This window comes from Vidua chalybeata, chromosome 24, assembly GCF_026979565.1.
Source record: "Vidua chalybeata isolate OUT-0048 chromosome 24, bVidCha1 merged haplotype, whole genome shotgun sequence".
NCBI classification, from domain to species: Eukaryota; Metazoa; Chordata; class Aves; order Passeriformes; family Viduidae; genus Vidua; species Vidua chalybeata.
In genome coordinates, this window is record NC_071553.1 from 5,565,028 (window position 1) to 5,590,542 (window position 25,515).

Here is a 25,515-nt window from a genome sequence, read left to right on the forward strand (position 1 = left end):
TTGGGTATATAATGTGGGAGACACATTAAGAAGGCAGCAGACTGCCATGGCTTCTGTACTAGCTGGACCTCGGCAGGTCAGAGAGAAAATATTATAGATAAGAAAAAATAAACCTTGAAAACTCAGCTTCATGCTTTCCAGACCTCTTCTTTGGCTGCCGGGCTAGGGGAAAAGGACTTTCACACTGTTGGGGTCTTGCCAACCCGACCGTGACACTCTCTGTCACCCTGTGGGCGAAGGTGTGATCCCCTAAAAGGTGTTCTGAACCCAGGGATGCTGCAGGAAGGTACAGTGAAGTGTCTGCCATGGCCAACCCAACTTTTCCCAAGCAAACCCTGCAGCAGTGATGCAAACTAGAGCAAAACACATCCTGGTACCCAGAATTGGGGTCCCAGGAGAAGCGTTACCCAGACAAGGGGCTACGTGGGACGTGGCAGCTCTCATAGTCCTGGCTGTCGAAGAGAATCCCAAGAAATAAAACATGAACTTCAGAACTGCTTGAGCCAACCCATGAACAAATAATTTTAATGTTTTTTTTTTTTCAGCAGACCGTAGTTTTTCCGGAGCTCCACAGTCTCCTCTCTTTGAAGTTGGACAGATACAGTAAACACAACAAATATATTATACAACCCATCACAGCTGGATTAAAAAAAAATACACAAAAAATATAATACATAAAAAAATGGATTTTTAACATTGTGGACTGACGCAGCTCTAAAAATGGTGATTGTAACCCTGGTAAGCTTTACAAAGTCTTTAAAAAAATAAAACAGTACTTCATGTGAAATTCATAAATACACTGGAGGCGAACGGAGGGGCTGGGGGAGTTGAGAAAGTGTCTCTGGGATCATGACTAAACCCCAGCCAGGGCTGCTGGGGGCACCAGTCTGTGTGCGTGGGGTGCAGTGTGAGCCCTGGGCTCGGTGCAGGCAGGAGGGAGGGAGGGATGGAGGCACAAACCAGTCCAGTTTACAAAAAGCTTCGTCCCCCATCAGGGCTGGGAGCGGGGCACGTCTGTGTTTTATGGTGGGGCAGTTTTGAGTTTCCATTCCCAGAGTTTTAGATCAGTGAGTGAAACAGAAGAAAAAAAAAAAAAAAAAACAACAAAACCAAAAAACCTACAAAACAACAAACAAACATGCTACATATGAGAACTTGGCCAGAGAGCCCCAGCACAGCCCTGGCATGGTTTGCCAGCCTGGCCTTGGATTTTTCCCTCTCTCTTTCCCTCCCTGCTCCGTCTGCCCTGCTCACAGCAGCCACCTCAGTCCAGTCCCACACTGAGCCCTCGGCCTGGCACGGGGCTGGCATGGCTCTGCCCCATCCCACAGGGATGGGTGGCTTTTCCCAGCAGCAAGAGGTCGAAGTCCCCATGCCTCACAGGACACGTGGCATCAAGGTGGCAGCCAAGGCGCTTTCCTGAGCTCTGGGGCTGTTCCTGCTCCTTGCACTGGCAGCACTGAGCCTAAACCTGCCCTGTCCATCTTCCAAAGTGGCTGCAGTGCCCCTCAAAACACTCCTGCCCTCCTTCCCACTGCCTTCACTTCCCTGCCAACATGAGAAACCCATCCAGACCTGGCCACCTCGGGCTCCCTGTCCCCCTGCCAGCCTCCTGCCACCCTGCTCCCCGCCACCTCTGTCCCCTCTGTGACCCTCCTGCACCCTGGGGTTGCTTTCCCCAGACTCTGCCCTTGCAGTTGCAGCCTCAAGACTGGGCACTCTGCCTTGGCTTACTTTGGGCTGCAGCCAAAAAATACCTCCAAGCCGACCCAGTCCCTTATCCTGGCACCCCTCCTGTTCTCTGTCCCTCTCTGTCTCTGTCCTTTCTGTCCCAAACTCTGCCCACTGACATCTTGGCCCTGCATTGCTCAATATGTTTTTCCCCTCCCTGGGCACTTCCCATAGGATGCAGGAGAGCGGACGGAGCAGTTTGGAACAGTCATCGCAGAAAAAAAGGCAAAAAAAGGTGAAGGAACAAAAAAAAAAAAACCCGAAACAAGGAAAATGTACATATACAAAATAAATCAGGCAATCTGCCCTCACTGCTCTCTACTCATGACTCCTCAGCAAGCGACCACAGTGGGGACACTGAGCCTGGGCCACCCCCCAAGTGCAATTCCTGAAAGTACACGCACAGCTCAAGGAATAATCCCTCACAAAACCCAGACAGAGATGGAGGCATCCCAAACCTTTCCCTAAACAAGACACTTCCCATGCAGGGTGGGAAGGGAGCACCTGGGCACTGCAGAGGGCCATCAGCCTGATTACAAGCATGGTGTCTTTTTAAAAAGTATTAAAAAGCACTTTCATTAAAAAAAAAAAAAAACCAAAAAAAAAAAAGGTAAAAAAGGAGCCATAAACCCTCATAGTTTGCATTGTCAATGCCCTCATGCCTTCACTGCCACTGGCTCCCAGTGCCCCAGCTGGGCATGGAGAGGGGGCATCCCTGGGGGGGTGGCAGTGTCCCCCTCCTCCACTCTGCCCTGCCCTGCACGTCCATCCCCACGTCCCCCCTGGGCTGTGCCAAGGCCGCTGTCGCTGCCATGCCAATCAGTTTCACACCTGGCACGGTGCTGCATCCTCCTGACCGTCAGTGCTCGCTGCTCTCCTCTCCACTCGGGACCGGGGCCACTTCTGAGCCAGGCTGGGGGTGGAAGGAGGGGTCGTTCTCTGCTCCAACGTCCCGCTGCTGCTGCTGCTGGCACGGTGGGATCCTGGCCTTCATCAGCAACACCGAGGGCTGCTCTCTCCCTCTCCAGCACCAGATGTGGGTTTCCTTTCTCCCTACACTTCCTTTCCCATTCTTCTTGTCTTTTTCTTTTTTTCTTCTTTTTTTTTTTTTTTTTTTTGGTAATTTTATTTATTTATTTAAAAAAAAAAAAAAAAAAAAAAAGAAACTGTTCCTAAGTAGAAAACATCTGCGATCACAAGTCAGTCTTTTTTGGCTATTGTTTTTCTTCCTCCTCCTTCCTCCTCCTGTCTTCAGATGACTTCTCACAAGGCAACAGGCACGGGTGGCATTTCTGCAAGGCCCCCTCCCTCCCCTGCACACCCCTCGTGCCCCTGCCTGTCCCCAAGGGCCCCTAGTCCTTGACCAACTTGTACACGTGGTGCTGGGCGCCGTGCTCGCTGGTGGAGACCTCGAAAACGAAGGCAATGCAGAGCAAGGTTTCCTGGGTATCCCTGTTCGTAACAACCTGCAGCAGAGCAGAGTGTGTCAGGGGAGTGCTGTGCCCGTGCTGTTATCTGGGGGGGTTGCATGGGCTCAGGCACAGCCACTTCGCACCATGAAAAGATTTGCCACCCGTTATTTGGGGGGTCACACGGCCAATTTAATTGCACCATCAAGATTTGCTACCCAGTTCTGGGGACGTTGCACAGGCTCGGGAACAGCCCGAACTGCACCACCAAAAATCTGTCTGGGGGAGGTTGCATTGGCTCAGGCCCAGCCACTGCATTAGCACCACCAAAAACTGCCACAGATTATTTGGTGAAGTCAAACAAACTCAGGGCACAGACAATTTAATTGCACTCTATTTTGCTCCCTATTATCTGTTAGACTTATCCAGGCTTGGGCACGGCTACTTTATTTGCAGTACCAAGATCTGCTCCCTGGAACTCAGGGTCTGTGGGCTCAGGCACAGCCAGGTCTAAGTGGGGCCAGCAGGGTCAATGCAAGTGCAGGCTCCACACTCCTGGTGGGACACACCCCCTGGAAAAGGAGGGAAGATACCTGCAGGATGGTGAAATTCTCCAGGACACTGTTCATCATGTACTTCTCTGGGAGGTGCTTGAGTTTGTGGATGAAGTTGATCATGTACTCGCACATGGGAGACCGGTGGATGCGGTAGACGAAGCGGCCGTTCTCCAGCCGTGCATACTCCGTCTGCAGGGGACAGCCAGGGTGAGCAGCTGTCCCATGGGTGGTGGTGCCCAACTGGGACACGACAGTGTCCTCTCCGCTCCACCCATAAACATGGTATAGGCACCCGTGTGTCCTACACCCGGCTCTGGGATTCTCTCCATGCCAGGACCCACCGTGGACCAACTCTGACCCCTTCCCGATGCAGTGGGGCATGGAACTCACCTCCACCTTCTCCACGACCTGCTTCCCAAAGGAGCACACCTTGGTGGAGACTGTGATGGTCATGTTCTCTGCACTGCTGTACTGGCTGCTGACACCATAGAAGGTCCCCGGCCCGTCCTGGATCGTGCTGTTCAGATCCGCCTGCAGAGAGGAGAGGGACAGAGGGTCCCATGAGGCACCACCACACCCAGCTCTCGATGGGGACGAGGGACACCAGCTTTCAGAGCTGCCCAGGATGCTCCTGCTCTGCCAGCAGAGCGCCTGACCCGCAATAAGCCTGCAGCTCAAGGATGACCCTCCCCACCCTAACCCTCCCAGCAGCATACCCAAAACTTGACGAGAAAGAAGGAGTTCTGGGGCCCACGCTCATAGAGCTCCTTGAGGCCGCCTTTCTTCTCGGGAAACTTGTCGTAGATCTGGCGGATGTCCACGGCCTCCAGCAGCGGGTCGCTGTACGAGGGGTTCGTCTGGCCGATGTGCACGAAGAGGTGTTTGCTGTACTGTAGGGAGCGGGGTGGGGGACAGCAGCAGGAGAGGTCAGGCAAGAGCAAGATGCCACCAGGGGATGGACGGGCACCGTCCCAGGCGGGTGGCGGGCTGGCGGAGGGGACCGTTACCGTTTCGGCGTCCCGGGGCACCTCCATGAAGGCGGAGTACTCGAGGAGCCGGAGCTTGCTGGAGGCGATGGTGCGGTCCTGCCAGACCGGCACGGCCGAGGCAGCTGGCGGGAGCGGAGCCAAGGGCTCGTAACCTGGGGCAGGGGGAGCGACACGGGGGTGGAGGGGCAGCCAGGAACCGGGGTGAGCCCCCACCTTGCAATGCTGCTGTCCCCACTGCATCCCCCGCCCTCCCGGATCGCCCAGCACAGGGTGACTAAAACATGGGGTGTACTGGGTGGGAAGGGACTGGAGGGTCCTGCTCACTGTGGAGCTTTTTGCTGGATTTCAACCCAGGCTTTTCCCCCAGTAGAGCTGGGGAGGAGACAAAGGTGGGTGGCACCGTGCATGGGAGGGGACAAATATGACCTGGCAGGGACACTGGGTCCCCTCCAAGGGGGTAAGGACATGACTTACTGGCTAGTGATGGAGGCATGGGTGGCTGGATGGGGTAAGCTGGTTGTGCAAACGGTTTAATGCTGGAAAGGAAAAAGCATCATCAGGTTACCAAGCCCGGGATGCCCCAGCCCCTTGCCAAGGTGGGGTCCTGCTGGTGCTGGGTGTGGAGGGGTCTGTACTTACTCCTGAGAGGGTCCAGGCTGTCCTGGGATAGGCCCACTCCAAAACTGGGAAAACAGCACAGGGAAGAGTCAGTGGCTTCTGACTCTCCCCACTCCCAACATTTCCCTCCTCACCTGCTGCAAACAGCAGGGAGCCCTGCACTGCCACCACGGCTGACAATGGCTGTTGGACGCCCCCCTGCCCCGTGTGCAGCTCACGGTGTCCCCACCACCCCGGGGTGTCCCCATGTGGGGCGTGTGGGGCTGTCCTCACCCTGGGGGCAGCAGAGAAGACGGCCTGAGGAAGAGGAGGGGGGGGGCTGAGCTTGTTCTGCAGGACGCTGGCCGACACAATCTGCGCCGAGGACATGGAAGCCATGCTCTGCAGAGCCTTATCCTTCGAGACCTGGTCCTGAGGGGAAAAGGGGGGACAGGGGGGGAGCAGGGTTACAGGGGCAGACTGAGCTCCCCCATGCTCAATCCGGGCGTGCCTGACAGGTTTTGCAAAGCCAGGAGCCAATCCCACAGCCCAGCCAGGGACCGGTGCAGAGGGATCCCCCCACCCCCTCTCAAACATTAATTAACATCTGAAGCTTGCCAATATACTCTGGGCAAAAGCTGATGGGTCTGGAAAATGCCCCCTCCCACTGCTGCTGGTGGCCCTCCCCCCTTGGGGATAGCCCCTCCACTGGAGAGGGCATAATGCAATGGAGAACAAATGGAATTTCAGACTCAAGCTCAACTTACCAAGTTCATGGCCTGTCCGCAAAAGAAAGGAAAAAAAAAATGGTTAGAGTGTCATGGGAACCTTTGGGTACTCTGTACACCTCCCCTAAGCCAGTGCTGGTGTCAGCTGGGGCAGAGTTCATTTTCTCCACAGCACAGGCATGGGGTAGCTGTGAAGTGCCATGAAGAGAATTAACTCTACCCCAGCTGAACCCAGCACAGCTGGGTATCCCCCACCCTGGCTCATCTCCACAGCCTGACCTGGGGAGTGAAGCCCTTGACCTGGCTGGTCACCAGGGGAGGCACATGGTGGCCACTGCTGCCAAGGCTTCATCCCATCAGGAATGGGATGCCAAAGTCTCCCACCCACTCTTTTAAGAGGTCACTGTGGTGAGCCAGGCCTGTGCCTTTCTTGGCTTTTTATTATCCTCTGCAGCCTCCTCAGAAGCCCCCAGTGCTTGTGGCTGGGGCACAGAGAGGAAGAGCTGCTGGGATGCCCTGGGACATGGGCACCAACTCCCCCTGTGCTGTGTGTGCACTGACAGAGGAGATCAACTGTTTTTCTTTTTGCTCCGAAAGTCACAGCAGTGCTGGGCAGGAGCTCCAGGGCTCCCAGGCCCTGCCCGGAGCAGGGCTGCTCCTGCACTTGCACTGCTAGGACACGTTCATGCTGGTCCCAGAGCACACCCTCTGCTTTCCCTCTGAACCTTCCCCAGGGATCAATGCTTCGTTTATTTTCACCTGGGGCAGGGCAGGAGGGCGGGCGTGCAGCCACATGCCGGGAGCACGAACACACACATGACTGCAGCTCAAAACCACGATACTGCTGTGACTGCAGCTCAAAAATACAGACACTGCTCCTGGAAGTGCCTTCATCCACAGGACAGTGCTGGCTGAGGGCAGGGGGCTGCCTGCACTGATCTTGAGAAGGGATGTTCTGTATCCTCCAGGTATTGTTCAGGGGGATCTCTGCCCTGGCTGCTCCATGCCAGAATCCTTTAGGTAGCATGGCTGGGGATGGAGAGCACAGCCATGGACCCCTGGGGTCACTCCTGCCTCCAACTCCCCCTTGCTCTGCACTGTGCCATGTGGCAAGGAAAGATTTATTTTATTTTATTTTATTTTATTTTATTTTATTTGAATTTTAAAGGCTTCTGCTGCTGTTGACCCTGCTGCCCACCCCCTCACTTCCCTGACTGCTCCTCTTGGGGTTGGAGACTGGGTTTAAGACACACAAGCCCAAAGGAGCATCCCAAAATAAGTTTCAGATGCTCTCCCTGGCTTCTCCTAGCAGACCAAACCCAGGTCTGGCTGTGGGAGCCCTCCTGGCATCCCTCTCATAGGCACTGGGGTCCCTGCTGAAGGACTTTGGGGGACACATCTTGGTGGGCTCCCAGGCAGCATGAGCTGGAGTTTGTTGTTAAAGCTTTGAGGATGAAAATGCTCCAGCTCTGGCAGTGCCCCTCGCTGCCAACTCTGACAGCAGCCTGCACTGCCAGCCTCAGTGCTGGAGATGGACACAGCACCCAGGACAGGGGCAGCTGGTGATGCCTTTGGCACCTCCAGGTCAGCAAAGATCTTCTGGGCTCCCACTCACACAGCAAGGCAGCAAATCACCCCTGGAGCTGCTCCCTGCTGTGACGGTGCAGAGATTAACTGAGGCACATGGCAGGAGCTGGCTGTCCCCAGTGGGAGGTTGTGCACTGAGGACCTCTCTGTCCCCCACCTGGCATCATGTGGGTCCAACCCAAGCAGGGCTTGGTCCTTTGGTGATGCCCTCAGTCCTGGCCATGCCCGTCCATCATCACCCTCCCCACTGCCACCACAAAGTTTGGTGGGAACAGTTATGGAAAGGTTAGTTGGGCTCCAGTTAGGAGGAAGGAAAGAAGGAAGGAAGAAAAGAAAAGCCAACCAGAAAAGAGAGAGAGAATGATCAATTTTTTTCTCACTTGGCTCCCTTGGCTCCTGGCACTGTGCCCTCGTCCCCGGCAGCATGGCCCCAGCTGGACCTGCTGCCACTCACATCCCTGTGGTGCCCCTGGGCTGTGCTCACACCCTGGTGCATCACAAGCCCTGGGCTGGCAGCCTGCAGGGACCCCTGGGCCCCCCCTGCTTCTGCCCACAGCACACCAGCACCTGTTCTGAGCTGGGTCAGGCTCAGTTGTGGAGGGGAGTGGGCTTTGCACACTTTGCCTGAACCCCACTGTGCCTCACTGGCTGCCCTGGGGGGCCCTTCTCCTCGTGGGAGAACCCCTGATGGCCCAAAAGAGGGGGCAGCCCTCACACATCACCAGAGGAGGGTTTAAACCCACATCTCCCCATGGCAGAGTCCTTGCCTGGACGCAAAGAGGGGATTTGGCACCACATTCACCCTCCTGGAGGAAAGGGAAGGGCTCTGCTGCCCCTCCCTGCACTTCTCTCAGGGCATCCCACAACGATGCCTGTAGAAACCATCTGACCCAAGGAGCCAAGTGAGGGGGAAGAAAAAAAAAAACACCAAAAAAAGAGAGGTAAAACAGGAAAGCAAGCAGCACACCGCAGAGCCGAGTGCGTTAGTCGCCAGCAGGCGAGGGCCAGGCGAGGCAGGGCGTACCTTCAGCTTGGACTGAATCTCACGAGATTTCCGTCGGGCAAGAACCTGCAAGTGGCTAGAGACCTGCAGAGAGAGAGCAGAAGGAGAGGGGGAACAGCAGAGCCGTCAACCAGAGGAAAGGAGGAGGAAGGAGAGGGGCTGCCCATGCTCACAGAGACACCGCCGCGGACACCTGGGCAAGGGCGCCAACGTACCTTGATGCCAACCTGGTACTCCCGCACCTTCTTCCGAGCTAGAACCTGTATGTGGCTGGACACCTAGCGCCCGCCACGCCGTTCGGAAAGGAAAACACAGAGAGCGTGAAGATCCGTTCCCCCCGCAGGGCGGGCTGCTGTCCCCGGGGCAGGGAGCGCAGAAATGGGGGAGCTTTGGCTGCTCCCGGAGATGCTGAGCGGCCTGCACCCGCCAAGAGCTGCAGGAAGGAGAGCTGTGGGGCACCCCGGTGCTGGTTGATGCTGGCTCGTGCCCACCCCAGGCTGGGGTGAAGCTCCGTGGTGTAAAGCTGCTGCAGTTGAGGGGGTCCCCGTTTAGCACCTCTTGGGGACAGACAGACAGACCCCACCAGCACCATAAGCCTGGCAAGTTTGAGGTGCCTCGGGTTACTCGGTGGGGCCTGCAGGTCCAGGAGGGAGTGGCACATTGCCCCAGGGCTCCTGCTGGTTTTGCATGTGGGAAAGGTGAGAAAGGCTGGGTTTTTGTGTCCAGGCCCCTGTAAGAGCAAGATCTAAAGAAAAGGGGCTGGTGTCCAGGCAGTAAAGGCACAGCATGGCTGGGGGGCCATCCACAGGAAGGATGGGTGTCCACATATCCACAGGGCTTCAGGGCAGATTTTGGCAAAAACCTGCTCCCACCAGTGCCAGGTGTCCAAGAGGAGACACCAGGCTGCCCAGGAGATGACTGCACAGAGGGATCAGTGCTGTGAGTGCTCTCTCCCATGGCTTTCCCGAGTCCCCCCAGGACACTGCATCCTTCCCCCATGGAGGGGGGGCCCAGTTAAGCCTTTAAGCCAGAAATGAAGTGCTGCTTGGCACTGGTCTGAAGATAAAACCAGTGGCCAGACCCTGCTCCCTCTCCTTTCAACATAAGTGCTGGAGGAATGGTACTGTAGTCCTGGACCTCTGCAGTGTCTGGGGACCAGCATCCCTCTCTTGTGGGGACTTGTGGCACAGGACAGTCCCAGAATAAGTGTCCCAAACCCAACCATCTCCCTGTGGTGTGGGATGCTCCCAAGCATCCAAGGCCCTGGACGGGTGGCCTGGCTCCCGACTGGGGGCCAGCCTGAGGGGAGAGCCACCGGACCCATGGCAAAGGGACACGTCCCATCGAGGGCTGCAGCAGGCCACTCCTCAGACAGGTTTGGTGAAGCAAGGGCTTGCAGGGACCTCTGTGTGCTCCTGCCCTGTGTGCCTGCATCCCTGCCTGCCACAGCATCCCACCAGGCAGGGCAGTGAGAGCAGGGCGAGGGCTCTGTGGTACCTCCAGCCCCACCAGGACCACACAGCTCCACACAGCCAGTCCCTGGATCCCTGGCTGGGATGGGGGTGCCTTGCTCTCAGCCCATGGGGTTTGGAGTGCCTTTGCTGTGGCACCTGGCACAAGTGGCATAAAGCCTGGCGAGGGGCAGAGATAGGAACAGTCCTCAGATCCAGAAGGCGCAGCAGAGAGACCCATGCAGGCACACACAGACACACAAACACACTGCTCAGAGGGTCTGAGGGCTCCTGCCACCCGCAGGGTCACCCCAAACAGGTGGGGGGCCCGGGTGCTGCCTGCCCCCACACCCCCACTTTCAAGGCATCCTGGGACTGAGGAGACCCCAGGGGTTTTGTGCTGATAGATGAAGCTCCTCGCAGAGGATGGGGGCCCTGCTGGCAGCAGCGGTGGCTTGAGGAGGGGACACAGATGACGAGCACGCAGCTGGGCATCCGCTCGCCCTCGGGCTTACCTGGCACCGCCTCCCACCCCGCCCCGAGCCCACCCCAGGAGAAAAAGCAGAGCAACGCCTCACCTGCTTCCTCGTCCGTGTCTTCCCCGTTCGCAGCTTGATGTAGCGGGCAATCAGCTCGTTACGACCTGCGGGCAGAGCCTGGGGTCAGCCCCGGCACACGAGGGGCATCAGCCCCAGGACCCCCGAGGGGCATCAGCCCCAGGACCCCCGAGGGCCATCAGCCCCAGAGCCCCCCGGGCCATCAGCCCCAGAGCCCCGCGGGCCATCAGCCCCAGGATCCCCAAGGGGCATCAGCCCCAGAGCCCCGCGGGCCATCAGCCCCAGGACCCCCGCGGGCCCCGGGCCATCAGCCCCAGAGCCCCGCGGGCCATCAGCCCCAGGACCCCTGCGGGCCATCAGCCCCAGAGCCCCGCGGGCCATCAGTCCCAGACCCCCGAGGGGAATCAGCCCCAGAGCCCCCCGGGCCATCAGCCCCAGGATCCCCGCGGGCCATCAGCCCCAGGACCCCTGCGGGCCATCAGCCCCAGAGCCCCGCGGGCCATCAGCCCCAGACCCCCGCGGGCCCCCCGGGCTGACGAGGGAGGCGCTGCCAGGAGGTGGCGCTGCCGCGACAGCGCCGGGGCGACCTCGGGGACACGGCGGTGGCCAGGGCAGGGCAGGGCAGGGCACGCACCCCGCGGCCCCCCTCGCCTCCGCGTTACCAGCCCCGGCGCTCAGAGCGAGGTGACAGTCACCAGGGACCCCCGCCGCAGCGGTGCCTCAAGCCACAGAGCCCCTCAAAAGCCATCGCAGAGCCCCCCAGCAGAGCCAGCGAGCCCACCCCGAGCAGCCGTGCCCGCAGGGGTCCCGGGCTAGCTCCCCCCCCCCCCCCCCAGGCACCCCTCTTCCCGTTCACAAGCCGTGCTGGCCTTTCCACCAGTATTTCCTAACGTCCTGGTCTAATTCGAAGCAGAAGTTGCTTTTGCGCCACATTTCAGGGGCCAGCTGTGGCCAATCTACGTTCAAACGTCAGAGCAGCTGGGAGCTTTCTTCTCCCGGCCCCGGCCCCCCCGGCCCCCGCCGCCGCCCCCCCCCCGCGCACGGGGGCAGCCAGGCACGCCAGATTTATTTTAATGGACCAGATGGTCGCGGTTGGAACTTGTCGAAATGCCCTTGGAGCGGGTTTCAGCTTTAAAAGAATAAAAAAAATCCCTTAAAAAAAAAAAAATAATACACCCACCACCCCCCCCTCTTCCAGCCCGATTGGCCCCCTCCCAGCCCCACAGCAACTGGGCCCTCCTGGGGGACACACACATGGGGACAGACAGGGCCAGGTGCCACGCAGAGACAGCTGCCCCTTGGGGTGCCCGCGCCAGGCAGGAGCTGGTGGGTGGGTGACAATGGGGGTACCCCTTGCACAGCGGGCATGGCACCCTGGTGTCACCCTGAGGCACAGTTCCCACCCCTCCTGCCTCCCAGCCCGTGCTGGCTCCCTCCTTAGCACCTAGCAGGGGCCAGGTCTTCAAGGGTGTCCTTTAAGCTCAGGTGAGATGACACCCACAGCAGAGCCCCTGCTGCTGAGTCCCACTTTGGGGCTACACCTCCAAAACCCCACTTTGCATGCCCTGCTCCTGAGTGCCATCCTCTGCTCCCCGTACCCTGCCCGTGGGAATGAAATATGGGGAAAAAATACTGGAAAGAAATGTGGGGCCTTCCTGGAGTCGGTGAGCCAGCGCCGGCCCTAGTGCCCGGCAGCCAGGGCCAGCATCTCCTGCACCCATCCTGCCAAACACCGTGCCCAAGGCTGCACCCTCACAGCCATCCCTGTGCCCACGTGCCCTGTCCCTTGTCCCTTTTCCCTGTGATTCATCCAGACCGTGCCATTCCCTCCGAGAGGGCACGTCCTCCTCCAAATTACCACATTCCCCAAATTCCTCTCCCCTGACACCACCACGTGAACCAGTTGGACAGGCTGGGTTAAAAATAACCGAGTGTAGCAAGGCCCAGTGTGCCCGTGCTGGGTGCTGGCTCCCCAGCTCCCACCTTGCTTTGCCACCCCCGCAGTGCTGGCACCAGTGTGCCAGGGGCTGGCACTGCCATGGGCACCCATGGAACCCCCAAAAAGAGGGGTGGTGGAGGAGAGCAGAGGCGCTGGCACACCATTTTGCTGCATGCTGGCATTGCCTGTGCTGCCAGTGCCCCTGGTACCCTCAGTAGTGCCAGCCAGGGGTCCCGGGGGTCCCAGTGGGGAGGCGCTGGGGAAGGTGGGGGGAGATGAAAGGCCGGCAGGGGCTGCTGCCTCTTTAAGCAGCTGCCAGATGTCTCTGAAAGGCTGGAAAAACCGGTTGGGGCGTGCTTCGAAGGGCCAGGCTCCCGGCGGCACTTCAGCTATTCCCAGAGAAATCCAAAAAATGCATACGCTTGGGAAGCCCTGTGCTTCCCCGCCTCCCCCTCCTCCAGCAGCCCTGATGCCGTGGGCTGGGGGTCCTGGCAAATGGGGTGGCACAGGTAGCTGGCACGGGTGTGGGGACAGTGGCATAGAGCTCTCCAGCAAGCCTCGTCCCTTTTGCCCCTCTCTAGTGGCGCTGGGGGAGCCATTGCTGTGACAGCAGCATCCTGGGCAGGTGTATTTTGGAGGCTGGGGATGGAGATGCCAGCCCTGGTCCTGTCGTCACCATGGGGTGCTGGTAATATGGCAGCCTGTTCCTGACTCTGTGGTCACTGGCCCTTGGGGGTGACATCATGAGATGCGCAGGGCAGGAGGTACCAGTCCCTCCCCTGACAGGGATAGGACTTTTGGGAGACACTGAGAACGAGGCTGACACTCCAAAATCATCCTCCCACTCCAAAATCATCCCCCAGTGGGGCTGACCAGCCCCGCTGCCACCAGCGAAGTCACCAAAAACTGAGCTGGGTGCGGGTGGCTCGGGGTGGGTGAGTGACCCTTGCCACAGGGTGCTCTGGCCACCAGGTCCAGTCGGGGAAGGTCTGGGGAGGGATGCGGAGGCACAGGGGAGCAGGAGGGCTGGGGCTGCCCTGGCCCCGCAGTCCCGCGCCCGCTCCCTGCCCGACGGCTTCGCCAAACCAGTCGGTCCAGCAGGGCCGAGAGAGGGAGGGAGCGGGAGGGAGAGCAAAGGGAGGGGACACAGGTCACCGCCACCTCCCTATTCCTGCTCCACGATGAACCCGAGCCAGCTGCGTTCGGGGTTGGGGGGGGGTGCTCGAGGGCGATACCCCAGCGTGGGCTTGGGGCAGGAGGTTTTTCAGCTCAGCCCTGGCCACCCTGTCCCGGCCGGCGGCGCGGTGCCTCCATCCCGCTCCCGTCACTCACCGTACATCTTGCCCTCATCTGAGAGGATGATTTTCCTCCGGCCGCAGGGTGGGTAGATCGCCAGCGCCTCCTGGAAGCTCTGCTCGATGTCTGGACTCCACACACCCTCGGCATCATTGTCCAGACTCTTGTCCATGCCGTCCTGGCCATCTTCCCGCCCCTCCCCAGGGCTGCCGCTGGCGTTCCAGCTGTTGGACGCTATGGTGCTGGCTGCTCTGGGCTCCGACCCTGAGCCCCCACGGATATGGGACAACCTGCTGGGACACAGGGGACACCTGTCAGAGCCAGGAACCCTTGCTGGGGCACGGGGTGCAGTGAGAGCATGGTGCCGGGTCTGTTCCTGGCCCTTGCCCTGCTCTCACTTGCACCCAGAGCAGCATCTCATTGTAGGGCACACAAACAGGCTTTCCTTGGGGGCAGAGCATGATCTCTATGAGTACCTCCAAGTCCAAGCCACAAGTGACCACCCAGGATCCACCCAGATAAAGTTTGGGAAGAAAACTGCCCCCAGCTACTGTGTTACCCATACACGGAACTTGGGCACATGGTGTTTATGGCTGACACCTCGGGACAGGGTGGCAGCAGCCCCAGAGCCTGTGAACCCTGACCCTGCAGCAGTACCCACTGCCAAACAGCAGTCTCTTTGGGCAAGCTGGCCCAAAAAACACCTCTAGGCCCCAAAATCCCGGCTCCACCATGCCTGGCAAAGGCAGAGCTGGGATTTGAAGGGAGATGCTGAGCAGCTCCAAGCCAGACCCCACTAATGGGAACCAGGTGGCCAGAGCCATCCAGCAGCCCTTCCCCTGGTACCAGGAGAGGCCCCCCACCCTGAGGATGCTCAGCTGGGAACCCGGGCCCTCCCCAGCTGGTTGGTGATGCTGGGGAGCCTTCAATCCTCCTCCTCTTCCTCCTCCTCTTGCCCAGCTCCCAGTGCAGCATTTCAGTGTTTTGCAATAACATGTTTGGCGGCAGCTGCCGGCGGTGGGAGCGGAGAGGTGTCTCCTGCGCCGCCGCGCTTCCCGGACGGGCTGGGAGTGTACAAAGGTCTCCGGCACAGACATCTCCTTTTAAAGGAACTGCTGAGCCCGCTGGCTCAAGTGCGCTGCGAGGCCTTGCTGCCTTTTTTTTTTTTTTTTTTTTTTTTTTTTTTTTTTTTTTTCCTTTTATAAAAAAAGAAACTTAGCCCCCCCATCCCTCCTCTCCCTCGTCGCGATGTGATGTCAGCCCCTCCGGTCCCGCCGCCCGTCCCTGCCCGCGTCCCCCCCGCCGCCGCTCCCCCTCTCGCTGAGCACTGTGGCCAAATAAGGAGAACTGGATTGTAGGATCGAGCCAGCCGGCCAAGGCAGGGATGGCGGCAGCGGTGCCGGACGGGCCAGCGGCACCCCGGCTGTGCCTGCTGCTGGGGGCTCCGTGGGGCAGCCCCCGGCAGGGATGCAGGGTCCAAACCCCGCAGGGTTTTGGGGATGGGAGGGCAGGGGAGCACCGGGACCAGGGACGGCGAGGTTGGCATATGGGGACAGGCCCAGGGGACCCTCACTCCCCCCTACAGCCCAGCAAGTGCATCGGGGCCCTGTCCCAGTGGGGCAGCTACAATGGGGTGCAGCTGCCTTGGTGCTGAGCCCTGGCTGCTTCACAGCAGCCCAAGACCCCCTGGCGGACCAGGACCCCCAGACATGGGGGAACCTGAGACTCCTCAGCTTCTGCAGCAGCCCAAGACCCTGCAGCCCCCAAAGGCCTCAGTGGTCTCAGACCCCACAGCAGCCCCATGGCAAACCCGGACCCCTCAGCACGGTAGCAGCTCAGGAGCCCCCAGTGTCACAAAACCTCAGTGTCAGGGACCCTGCAGGCCAGTGCCAGCCCAGGACCCAGCAGCATCCCAGGGCCCCACAGGGCTGCCATCAGCTCACCCTAACAGGGGAAAGCCCCAAGAGCTGGTGCTGGAGGGTGACTTCACAGGGACTCACCAGTCCCCCTGGCCTCCCCAGCTGATGGGTGTTTTTGGGGGCCAAGGGAAAAGCCATAGGGCTGAGAGCAAAACCACCACGGGGCTGGCTGCACCACTGCAGGCAGCGTGCCCAGTGCCCTGGGTCACCGTGCCAGGCACTGCCTGCACAGGCAGGGTGACAGCTGACCCCACACCCTGCCTGTGACACACGTGTCCCCCTCCCTTGGAGGTCCCCAGCCCCCTCCCACCCCACTCCCCCTCCAGCAGGGAAATCCCAGCCCAGCCTTTCCAGGGAAGCTGGGAGAGGAGGGAGGGTGATGCTGGGGCCCCGGCCAAGGTGCGAGGAAGCAGCTCCTCCTCCTTCTCCTCCTCCACCGAACCTGCTTTTGGCCAGGCGAAGACATTGGATTTCCTGGAGGGAGGGTGCATGCACCGCGCTGACGCAAGGCACGGCCGAGTGCCGCTCCACCCTGCCCTTACAAAACACCAACAACAGCAGCAATTAGGGAACCGGCACGGCTGGACGGCCTGCGGAGACCGTGGCCAGACCTGCTCAGCACAGGCAAGGGGACCGGACCGGCCAGAAAACGTGTCACCGGCTCCTGCCTCCCAGCTGCTCCCCAGGGACCAGGGCAGGGAGACCACCCCTCCCACAGCACCAGGCATCTCTGCAGGGTTTGGGGATCCCAGGACCGCTGACCCACATCCCCGGGGGATGTTTGCCTACTCTGAGGATGCTCACCACCCATGAGCGGGGATGGTCACTGACACCCACGCCAGGAGGGTGTCCCCACTTCCAGCTCACTTGCCCCTCACACCCTGAATCTGTGGGGGGGCACAGGCTCCAGTCTGCAGCTTTAGAGGGTGATGGAGGGGGCTGCACCCTTGTGAGGTCCCCCAGTGGACGGTGCCCACAGCAGGCAGGGGAGGATGCCTCCGGGGCAGCCCTTATCTCCCTGCCAGGTCAAGGCTGCCCAGGAGACTGGGACGGTGTTCCCACGGCTCCCAGAGCTTGGCCCCAGCACCACGGGCAGGGAACGTGAGGCAAACCTGGGCCCTGAGCAGCCACCCTGCTGGGGGAGCTGCTTGGGGTTGGGGACCCTGCTAAGGCTACGGGAAACCTCCTTAAACCCTGCAAAAGCAAAGGGGGACGCAAAGGGAGAAGGGCATCTGAGAAATGGGTGTTTTGTGAGGGAAGGAAATACTTTGGAGGCAGTGATGCAGTCAGAGAAGCACCGTGGGCACCCTGTGAGTGTCAAAAGACAGGAGCAAGGTGCTGCTGGATCCAGCACAACCAGCTGCGATAGGGATCGGGTCAGGGACGTGCAGGGTGGCACAGGGGAGAGCACCTGGGGCTGGGGACATTGTGACACGGGCAGAGGTGCCCCCATGCACCCAAACCTCATCCTCGACCTGTGCTGCCGAGCTGGGGGACAGCATATTCCTCTTCCCCAGCATGGTCAGCCCCAAAGGCATCATCCCATCTGGTGCACCATGAGGCACACCTCCAGCAGCCCTTGCACTGCCCCAAACCCTGCTGTCCCGCCCAAACTGGGACAGGGGTGGTGGCTGTTGTCACAGCTTCTCCTCAAACCACCTGGATTGGAGGGCACAGCCAGCAGCACTCGCTTCACAAGGGGGATTGCAGCACAGCACGTCCCCAGCTGGCACTATCCAGAGGGACAAGGTGTGGGGCAGAGCAGCCCCAAGGACCCCTTCTTACCTGGGGTTCTCCCAGACCATGGCAGGGGACATTGGGACAAAAAGACTGCAAAGGTGCTGGGGACACTGCGAAGGCAAAGAACCCTGCGAAGACAGGGAGGGGAGTCCAGCTGCATCCTGGCTCCATCCCGCCTCCCCATGCAGGGGGCCCAGGGCAATCCAGCCCTTCTCCCTCCCCCCTGCACCCGGACCCCACGGCAAAAGGATAAAAGTTCATGACAAGCCTGGGCAGGATCAGCACAGAGCAGCTCAGCCCCACACCGGCTCAGTGCCGCCTGCACCAGCCCTGTGGGGGAACACGAGGCTGCTGTCACCCCCTCCCTGTCACCGTGACTGACGGCACCCACACTCTGGAGGTGAGGGGGACACGAGTCCCCATCCTCCCTGGTGCTGAGCGTGCAGCCCCTGCCAGGGTGTGCTCTGTGACACCTCAGGGGCTCTAGGGCACCCCAGCTCCTGCGTGTCCTGGCACACTGGGGCTCAGGGAGGGCACAGCTGGGGCCCCGACACTGGCACTGATTTGTAGGCAGGCAGAGGCTTTTGCTAACGCGCCCCTCATTTCAGGCAGGGGAGCGCTGGCTGGGGGCCGTGTCCCCGTGTCCCTGCTCCTGCCTCTCCCCACCTGGTGACACGGCCGGGAGGAATGCTGCCCACGCGGTCACAGGGCCACCACCTCTGCAGAGCCCCTGGAAGGAAACCCAAAAGCTGTGGAGCTCCTGGGGGACGCCAGCAAGACCACGACACACCAGAGAAGACGTTGCCGTGTCCACGGCAGCGCACAGAGCGGGATGCTCTTGGCGCTGCCAAGGGTGACCCTGCAGCTCTTCACAGGAGCCCCACATCCCTGGCACCTTGCCCAGGGACCCTTTGGGAACACTGTGCCCCATTGCCACGGGGAAACACCATCCTGGCTGGCCCATGGCTGTCCCAGGGACAGCCAGAGCTCACCCAGGCGGGTGGCAGCGGCCGAGCAAGAGGCAGCGCAGCACGAGGAGGTTTGTTTACATTGTGCTCCTCTTCCAAACAGCTCTCAGGCTGCGGTGAGGGATTCCCTGGCTCGTGGAGGGAAGGGTGGCCACCCTGCTCTCTCTCACCCAGGTTTGCACCTCCCGACTGGCCAGGTCCTCTCTGAAGGGTCCCCCTGGCAGAGTCTGGGGACCCAGACGGTGGCAGAGCCCCCAGTGCACCAGGCCAGCTCCCCGTGAGACAGCCCAACTAATTTCCTCCCCTGTATCACTTCCTGTCCCTTCCGGCTTGGCGGGCGGCTCAGGAAGCAATCGGAGCGAGGAAACCGCAGGAAGCCACGTGGCAGCATCCCACCAGGGTCAGAACAACTGCCAGGGCTGCCCCAGGCTCCCCATGCCCCCCAGCTCCAGCTGGACCCCAACAGCAAAAGGGTCCCCTAGCTCCCAGCAAAGCCCTGAGCTGGCAGGGATGTGGCTGGTCCTTGCTCAGCCACGCGAGGTTGAGGGATGCTCAGACCCCTCATCCCAGGGAGCTGCAGACGAACAAAGAGAAAATGTGAGCGATTTGCTCCGAAAACATTTGGGGTAGAGAGGAGGAAGGGGATGAGGCAAACCCAGGGCACAGCTCCCTCCTAATGGCTGAATCACGGGCATCCAAACCAACCCCTCCATCTCCTTTTCCCCAGTCCTGGCAGGGTGGCACAGCTGGGTTTCGGCTCCTGGAGGACCTGAGCCGGTTTTGCTCGAGTCTTCAGGCTCAGGACCCGAGGGCAGAGGACAGACGGACACTGTAACCCGGCGTGCCTCCCTGGCCCAATTACGCTGCCCTGCCCAGCCAGCACGGGGCGTTTCACCCAGCAGCGCATAAATAGAAAGCTTTTAGAGCATTAATTGCTCTCTGTGTTATGAAACGAGCTGGATGGAAACAACAGGGTTGGAGTTGCCTGCTGGGGATGGGCCACCCCCATGTTGTCCCGTGACACCCCCAGTGCTGGTAGCCCATGGCACAGCCAGTGCTGGACACAGCAACCATTGGGGACTGCTGAATTTGCCAAAATATGTCCATCCCAGGATGTGTTCTCCTCAGCATCCCCCGTAGATGAGCTCAGAGTGGCCAACAAGTCCCAAGTCCTTGGGGACTCCCAGCTTGTCCCAAGGGGAAGCCAAAGGTCTCTGGTGTCAGGGGGGCACCAGGGAAGCCTGGGTCAGGCAGTTCTGTGCCTGCAGTGGGACAGTGTCCTACCACTGGGGCCAGCCGGGCATCCCAGGGACCCCACCAGCCCCCTGTCCTGCTCCTAGGAGGAGAAATCCCTCCACAGAAGAGCTCCAGGTGCTGCTGACCCCATTTTATGCCATTGCAGCAGGGCCAGGGAAAACGTCTCCCAGGGGACACTACCAGGCAAGGAGGAGGAGGAGGAGGAGGAGCAGGAAGGCTGAAATGAATTTCACACCTGCCCCCAGCCGCCTCCGCCCCCGTGAAACCCAAGCCTGCCCAGGCAGCAGCTGTACCCAGTGCCCGCGCTGTGGCACCCGCTGGAGCCCAGGGTTAGCACCGACTGCCACACTCAGCTCCCAGCCAGAAAAACCCCGTGGGATGGGGGGAGTGAGAACTGACTGGGGGGGGGGGATCAGCTCCTGAGACACCGGGCAGAGCTGTCAGGCATTACCACCCCAGCCGAGACACCGAGATGTCCCTGGCTGCCAGAGTCTGACACAGAGTGTGACACTGCACTGTCACCCGGCCACTGTCACCCCCGTGAGGGGGGCATGCCTCCCTGCCCTCCTGCTCGGAGCAGTGCCCAGCTGAGGTCCTCCAGGAGCTGCAACAGCAGGTACAGGCTGCCCTGCAACAAACCCCATCGGTGACTTATTCCCAGAAAAGGGATATTTTGATTTAGCACCATTTTACTGCCACCACCCCAGACAGTCCCAGCGAGCAAATCCTTGTGCACGCCAGGAGCGTGCTGGGAGCCCGTGGCAGCTCATCGCCTTCTCCCAGCATCTCCTGCCCCTGCCCGAGCCGAGAGCTGGAGACGGGCACAGCGACTCCAGCTCCCGCAGATTGAAAAATTGCTCTGGAATCCTCGGGGAGGAAAATTGCTAAAAATACATGGAGGCAGTATTCTTGGTAAAAGAAGGAGCTCCAGCGAGGAGCATGGCCCAAGAGTGCCAGGGAGCCCAGCACAGCGTGCTAGACCCCTGCCCAGCACGCTGATGTCCAAACACCGCAGCTGGACCCTGACAACTCTGCAGTGCCACCCAGGCGAGGCTGCAAGGGGACACAGCAGCCACCCCATGCAAGAGCTGGAGCCCAAACTCGTGCCAGAGAGGGGCACAGGTGCTGGCAAACACGGAAAGCAGAACCCTGCCCAACCCATCCACCAAGCGCGCCGGCACAAAGCCGGGCAGGGAAAAGCAGGGTCTTGGACCAGACCTTCTCTCCCGGACTGTGAAGCGCCCAGATCTTCCTGCTAATAAAAACCCGACGCTCGGTTGGGTCGGGAGCTCGCATGCCTGCGTGCGGGTGTGCTTCTTCCTAAACCCGAATTGCCTAAGCCGGCGGGGGGGAGGCAGGAGCTGGCTGCCTCTGGGGGAAGGGCGGGCGGCGAGGAGCTGGCATGGGAACGGCAGCCCATCCTCCACGCACCCGCGCCGCTCCGCGTCTGTAAACTTTGAACATCTTCCGGAGAGAAGTTAGTGGCTATTGTGAACAGCTGGATCTAATTTTACGAGGAGCGAGGAGGAGACAGTTGTGGGGAAATAATAAGGCTTGGCGCTCACAGGCGAGGATCCCCGAGCCCGGCCAGCCTTCCTGCCTCCACCGCACTCCGCCGGGGGAGCGCTGGCGAGACGGTCACGGCGAAACTGAGGCACGGAGCAGCGCGGGGCTCACCCGCCTCCCGGATAATGCGAACCGGCAATCCGGGGCTTTGCCCTTGAGTGTTTCCCCGGACCCACCGCGCCCCTCCAGCAGCCGGGGCATCCGCGGGGGCACGGCTCTTCCTCAGAGCACCAAACTGGGCTGCCAGCCCACGGCAGCATCTTCAGAGCCAGGGTCACCCAGCGCTCACTCTCGATGCTCGTGGGCACCGCGGTGCGAGTGCGACACCTCCCTCCAGCCGGCTGCTTCCCCTGAGGCTCTGCCCACCTCCTAAAATTAGCTGCAGCCCTGCTGTCCCCTCCCCGGCCACCCCCCGCAGCCCGGGGAGCTCTGCCAGCACACGCTCCGGGTCCGTCCCGATCCCCCGGCAAGCAAAGGGGGAAGGGGGATCAAGCAGCCTCCTCCATCACTCACACCTCGCCTGCCGCCCGGCAGCCAGCGCCTCCCGGGAGCAGCGCAGCCCCGCAGTCACCTCGGTGCCTCTGGCTCCAGGAGTGTGCCCGAGGGTGAGCTCCGGGTCGGCTTTATAGAGCAGAGACCCGGCACAGCCTGTGACACACCCAGTGCCCCGCTGGGAGGTGGCAGCGGTGGGCACGCTGGGTTTCCGTGCTGCTGCTGTCTCATGGCAGCATAACGGGGGACACTGGGGGCGTTGGAGCATCGCATCTGTTTGGGACAGGATGGGGGGGACGAGTTCCACTGGGATTTGTGCTGCCAGGATGGGACGTGCCTCGTGCGATCGGTGTTTCCCCCCAAATCCTTTGCCCACAGGTACAGCTGCACCAGCGTAGAGCCCGATGTGAACACCGTCACCACAAGGCCACCATCTGCCAACCCCAAGAACGAGACCATGGGGTTCACGGCCTGTCCCCTCCAAAGGGCTCGGCCTCGTGGGCTCATCAGGAAACCCTGCCACGAGCTGCACGGGGAGCCCAAAATGACACCAGCACCGCACGACCCCCTGCTCCCACCACCACGGCCAGGCGAGCGGCTGACCCGCACCACGAGGAGGTTTTCCCGGGGCCCCTCGCTCCCATTTCACAGGCGGGGAAAACTGAAGCAGCGGGAGCTGCAGCAGCAAGTCCAGACCCGCAGCAGGATCCGGACGTGCGTTATCGCGCAGGGGGGGCCGCTCCTGCCGCGTGCCCGCTGCAGGCTGGTGCGGGGCATGGCCCCGCCGGCTCACCCCATCATTACCTTCCCTCCTTCCCTCCCTCCCTCCCTCCAAAAAAACATTTCATAAGTCGCCACGTGACGGTGGCAATAGCGAACGCCCATGCGCTTCAGGTGTCTGCCCCAACCACAACACGCAGGTGGCTGGGCTCGGCCCCGTGGCTCCCGGCCTGGCCCCCACCCCAAATAACACCCTGGACAAACAGCTGAGAAGGTCAGGGCACGGCCTGGCCGCTCGGCAAATCCCCCGTGGATGGAAGCTCCCAAAACCAAGGGTGGTTGATTCCCATCCACCACCGGCGCTCAAGGTGATGTAAACACTGTGGCTGTCCCACCAGCCTCTTGCCAAAGCCATCAAGGATTTAATGAGAGAGGGAAGCTCCTAGAGATGGGACATTTTTTGGAAAGCATCCTTCCAGTTCAGTGATGGATGGAGAGATTCCAACCTCACGAAGAGCCTCAGGATGGCTCTTGTCATACAAATCCCAGCAGCACCCCTGGTTAGGGTTTTGCTGCCCCTTCTCCCCTCTTCCCCTCCATTTTCCACTCCCACAGACGGAAGAAGAGGTATGAACGCAGGAAAACGCAATTTCCCCCCCAACAACAGCCCAAAATTGCCCATTTATGCCATTTCTGGCATGCCTGCACCCAGTCTCACCACCGAGCTCACCTGCCACCAGCCTCGTGCTCTCTGTGTGTTTGATGGGAGCTGCGCGGTTACTTGCTTTTTAATACATTAATTATAGCTGATTACCGCTGCCACCCCCACCTCCTCAGTGCCATGACCTGCTCACACACCGCCAGGAAAAGGCTCCTTCCTTCGGCACAGCGCCAGGGCCACCGGGACTCGCCTCCCAACCCACTTGGTGGTGGCAAGATGGGGATTAAATGGCGATTAAAAGGAGATGCTGTTTCTGATATCGTGATAAACAGCCACCGCATGTCATGGCAAATGGATGCAAGTCCCTTTTATTGATGGAGCTGGAGGACTCTGCTTTGGAGGAAAGGGATTTTAGATGTGGGATGACCGCTGGAGGGTTATGCTGTCCAAAATGAAACATCCCCCTACTCTGAGCTGTGGGGGGGGGGGGGGGGCTGCACCCCAGTGTTGCAGCCACCTCGGGTAGGATGAGGCTCCTTGAAATACCTGGGTGCCATTTATAGAAGGTGGCTAGACCCGCTGCTTTCAAAGGGTTATTCCTGTCAGAAAATCCAGTGTGGTGCCAGCCACATGCCCACGGTGGGGAGGTAGCTGGGTGCTCGAAGTCCCTGGGGATGGCAATGTCCCCCTGTGTCACCCAGCTGTGAGGAGGAGCCTCTCACCCCACAGCCATCTGCAGTCTCTTCCCATGGGAATGCTGACCCTGTAACACCCAAACAGGGTCAAATCCAGTGCCTTCTCCCCACGGGACAGTCATGCTCGTCCTCTCTGGTGGGGAAGTGCTGGGGCACTGCCACAGTGACTATTACCTGCCCTGTCACCAGGGTCCCAGCCCCTCTACCCATTTCTCTACTGGCTTCACCACTGAGTGACCCCTCGCCCGCTTTGGGGACCCTCTTTCTCCCAGTCTTGGGGGAAATGACCCCCAAGGGGTGTGGGCTGTGAGGCCACAGAGGCCCCAGTGCCAGTGGGTGCATGGGGGGTGCATCAGCCTGGCAAACCCCAATTCTCCACTCAGCATCACGAGCGCTCCAGCACCGGGGGGAGGTTGGCAGCCGGGCTGGCAGGGCCCCCCAGGGTGGCCGGGCACTGCCAATGCCCTGACTCACGACACGCACGTACCCGCGCGGGGTAAAGCGATAGGAGGGGAGAGAGGATGCCGGAGCCCAAAATACCCCGGCGTGCCTGACACAGGAGATTATCGCTTTGCTGATGGGACCATCGCCCAGCCCGGCTCGTCCCGGCTCCCTGCAAAGCACCAAAACCCCCCAAAATCCCAAAATTACCTTTCCCCCTGCCACCCCATGCCAACCACCCAACAGCAGTGAGCAGCTGCAGGGTGCCCGCCACACCAGCTGGGCCACTGGTATCATTTTCAGCTGGTTTCTCCCCAAACTGGTTTTTTTTTCTCACTCAGTAGAAGCCAAATGTGTTGTATAGGGCCTGAGCGGTTTCGGGGGGTTGGAGGTGGGTGGCTCTGCGAGGGCTTGGCCGTATTTTCCTTCCAAGGGGGTTAAGAGGGGAAAAAAAAACAACACCAAACCCAAGGAGGGTGTAAAAATAAAATAATAATAATAATAATAATAAAGATGACACACTGCTGAAAATTATACACCTAATTGCCGCCTTGTTAGCAAAGCACCCCTATGACGAGGCACAAAGTGTTTAGCATACAGTCAGTGCGTGGTCATCCCCTACATGCGTGTGACACACATGTAGCGTGACACGCGGGTGACCCCGCACCTCGCCCGGGACCCTCCCGCGCCGCTTCCCCGGGGGGCTTGGGCCGGGGCGGGCAATCCCTGTCCGCAACGTCCGGCGCCCGCCCCGAACGCTCCCGACGTGCGGGCACAAGGCCCCTTTGTCACCCCGGGGATGCGCCGCGGGGGGACTCGGCGGGGACCGGTGCGGGGGCAGCGCAGCCCCGACGGGGCGGGAGCCCGGGGACCCGACGGGGTGTGGGGGGAGTGAAAACAGCCCGATTGTACCCCCCCTCAAGCACACACCCCATCGGGGGCGTCGGGGGGGGAGCCCCGGGGGGAGGCACCGAGCTGCCGGCTGGGGGGCGACCAGGGCTGGTGCGACCCCGCCGCCATCCGCCGGGGCTCGGTGCAGGCGGAGGGCTGCGGGCCGGGAGGAAGGAGGGGCTGGAGGAGGAGGAGGCGGAGGAAGGGGGGTTGGGAGTCTCTTCCCGACGAGAGCTTACCTGCTCCGTGCTCCGGAGGGGCTGGGCCGGCCGCGGGTGCCGGGAGCGGGGCCGGGGCCGGAGCGGGGCCGGGGCCGGGCCG

At 60.5% G+C, this 25,515-nt stretch overlaps 1 protein-coding gene across 1 annotated transcript; it reads right to left on the reverse strand.

Annotated features, from left to right (window-relative positions):
• Nucleotides 1-495: 495 nt before the first annotated feature.
• TEAD3 (TEA domain transcription factor 3) lies at nucleotides 496-25,515 on the reverse strand. Its single transcript, XM_053964005.1, has 13 exons — nucleotides 25,434-25,515; nucleotides 13,881-14,134; nucleotides 10,631-10,695; nucleotides 8,623-8,685; nucleotides 6,051-6,062; nucleotides 5,578-5,715; nucleotides 5,326-5,369; nucleotides 5,161-5,222; nucleotides 4,705-4,838; nucleotides 4,414-4,587; nucleotides 4,088-4,228; nucleotides 3,734-3,886; nucleotides 496-3,197 (listed from the first exon to the last, which is right to left on the reverse strand). The coding sequence occupies exons 2-13, from the start codon at nucleotides 14,014-14,016 to the stop codon at nucleotides 3,084-3,086; spliced, it is 1,236 nt and encodes a 411-aa protein (XP_053819980.1). The 5' UTR covers nucleotides 14,017-14,134; nucleotides 25,434-25,515; the 3' UTR covers nucleotides 496-3,083.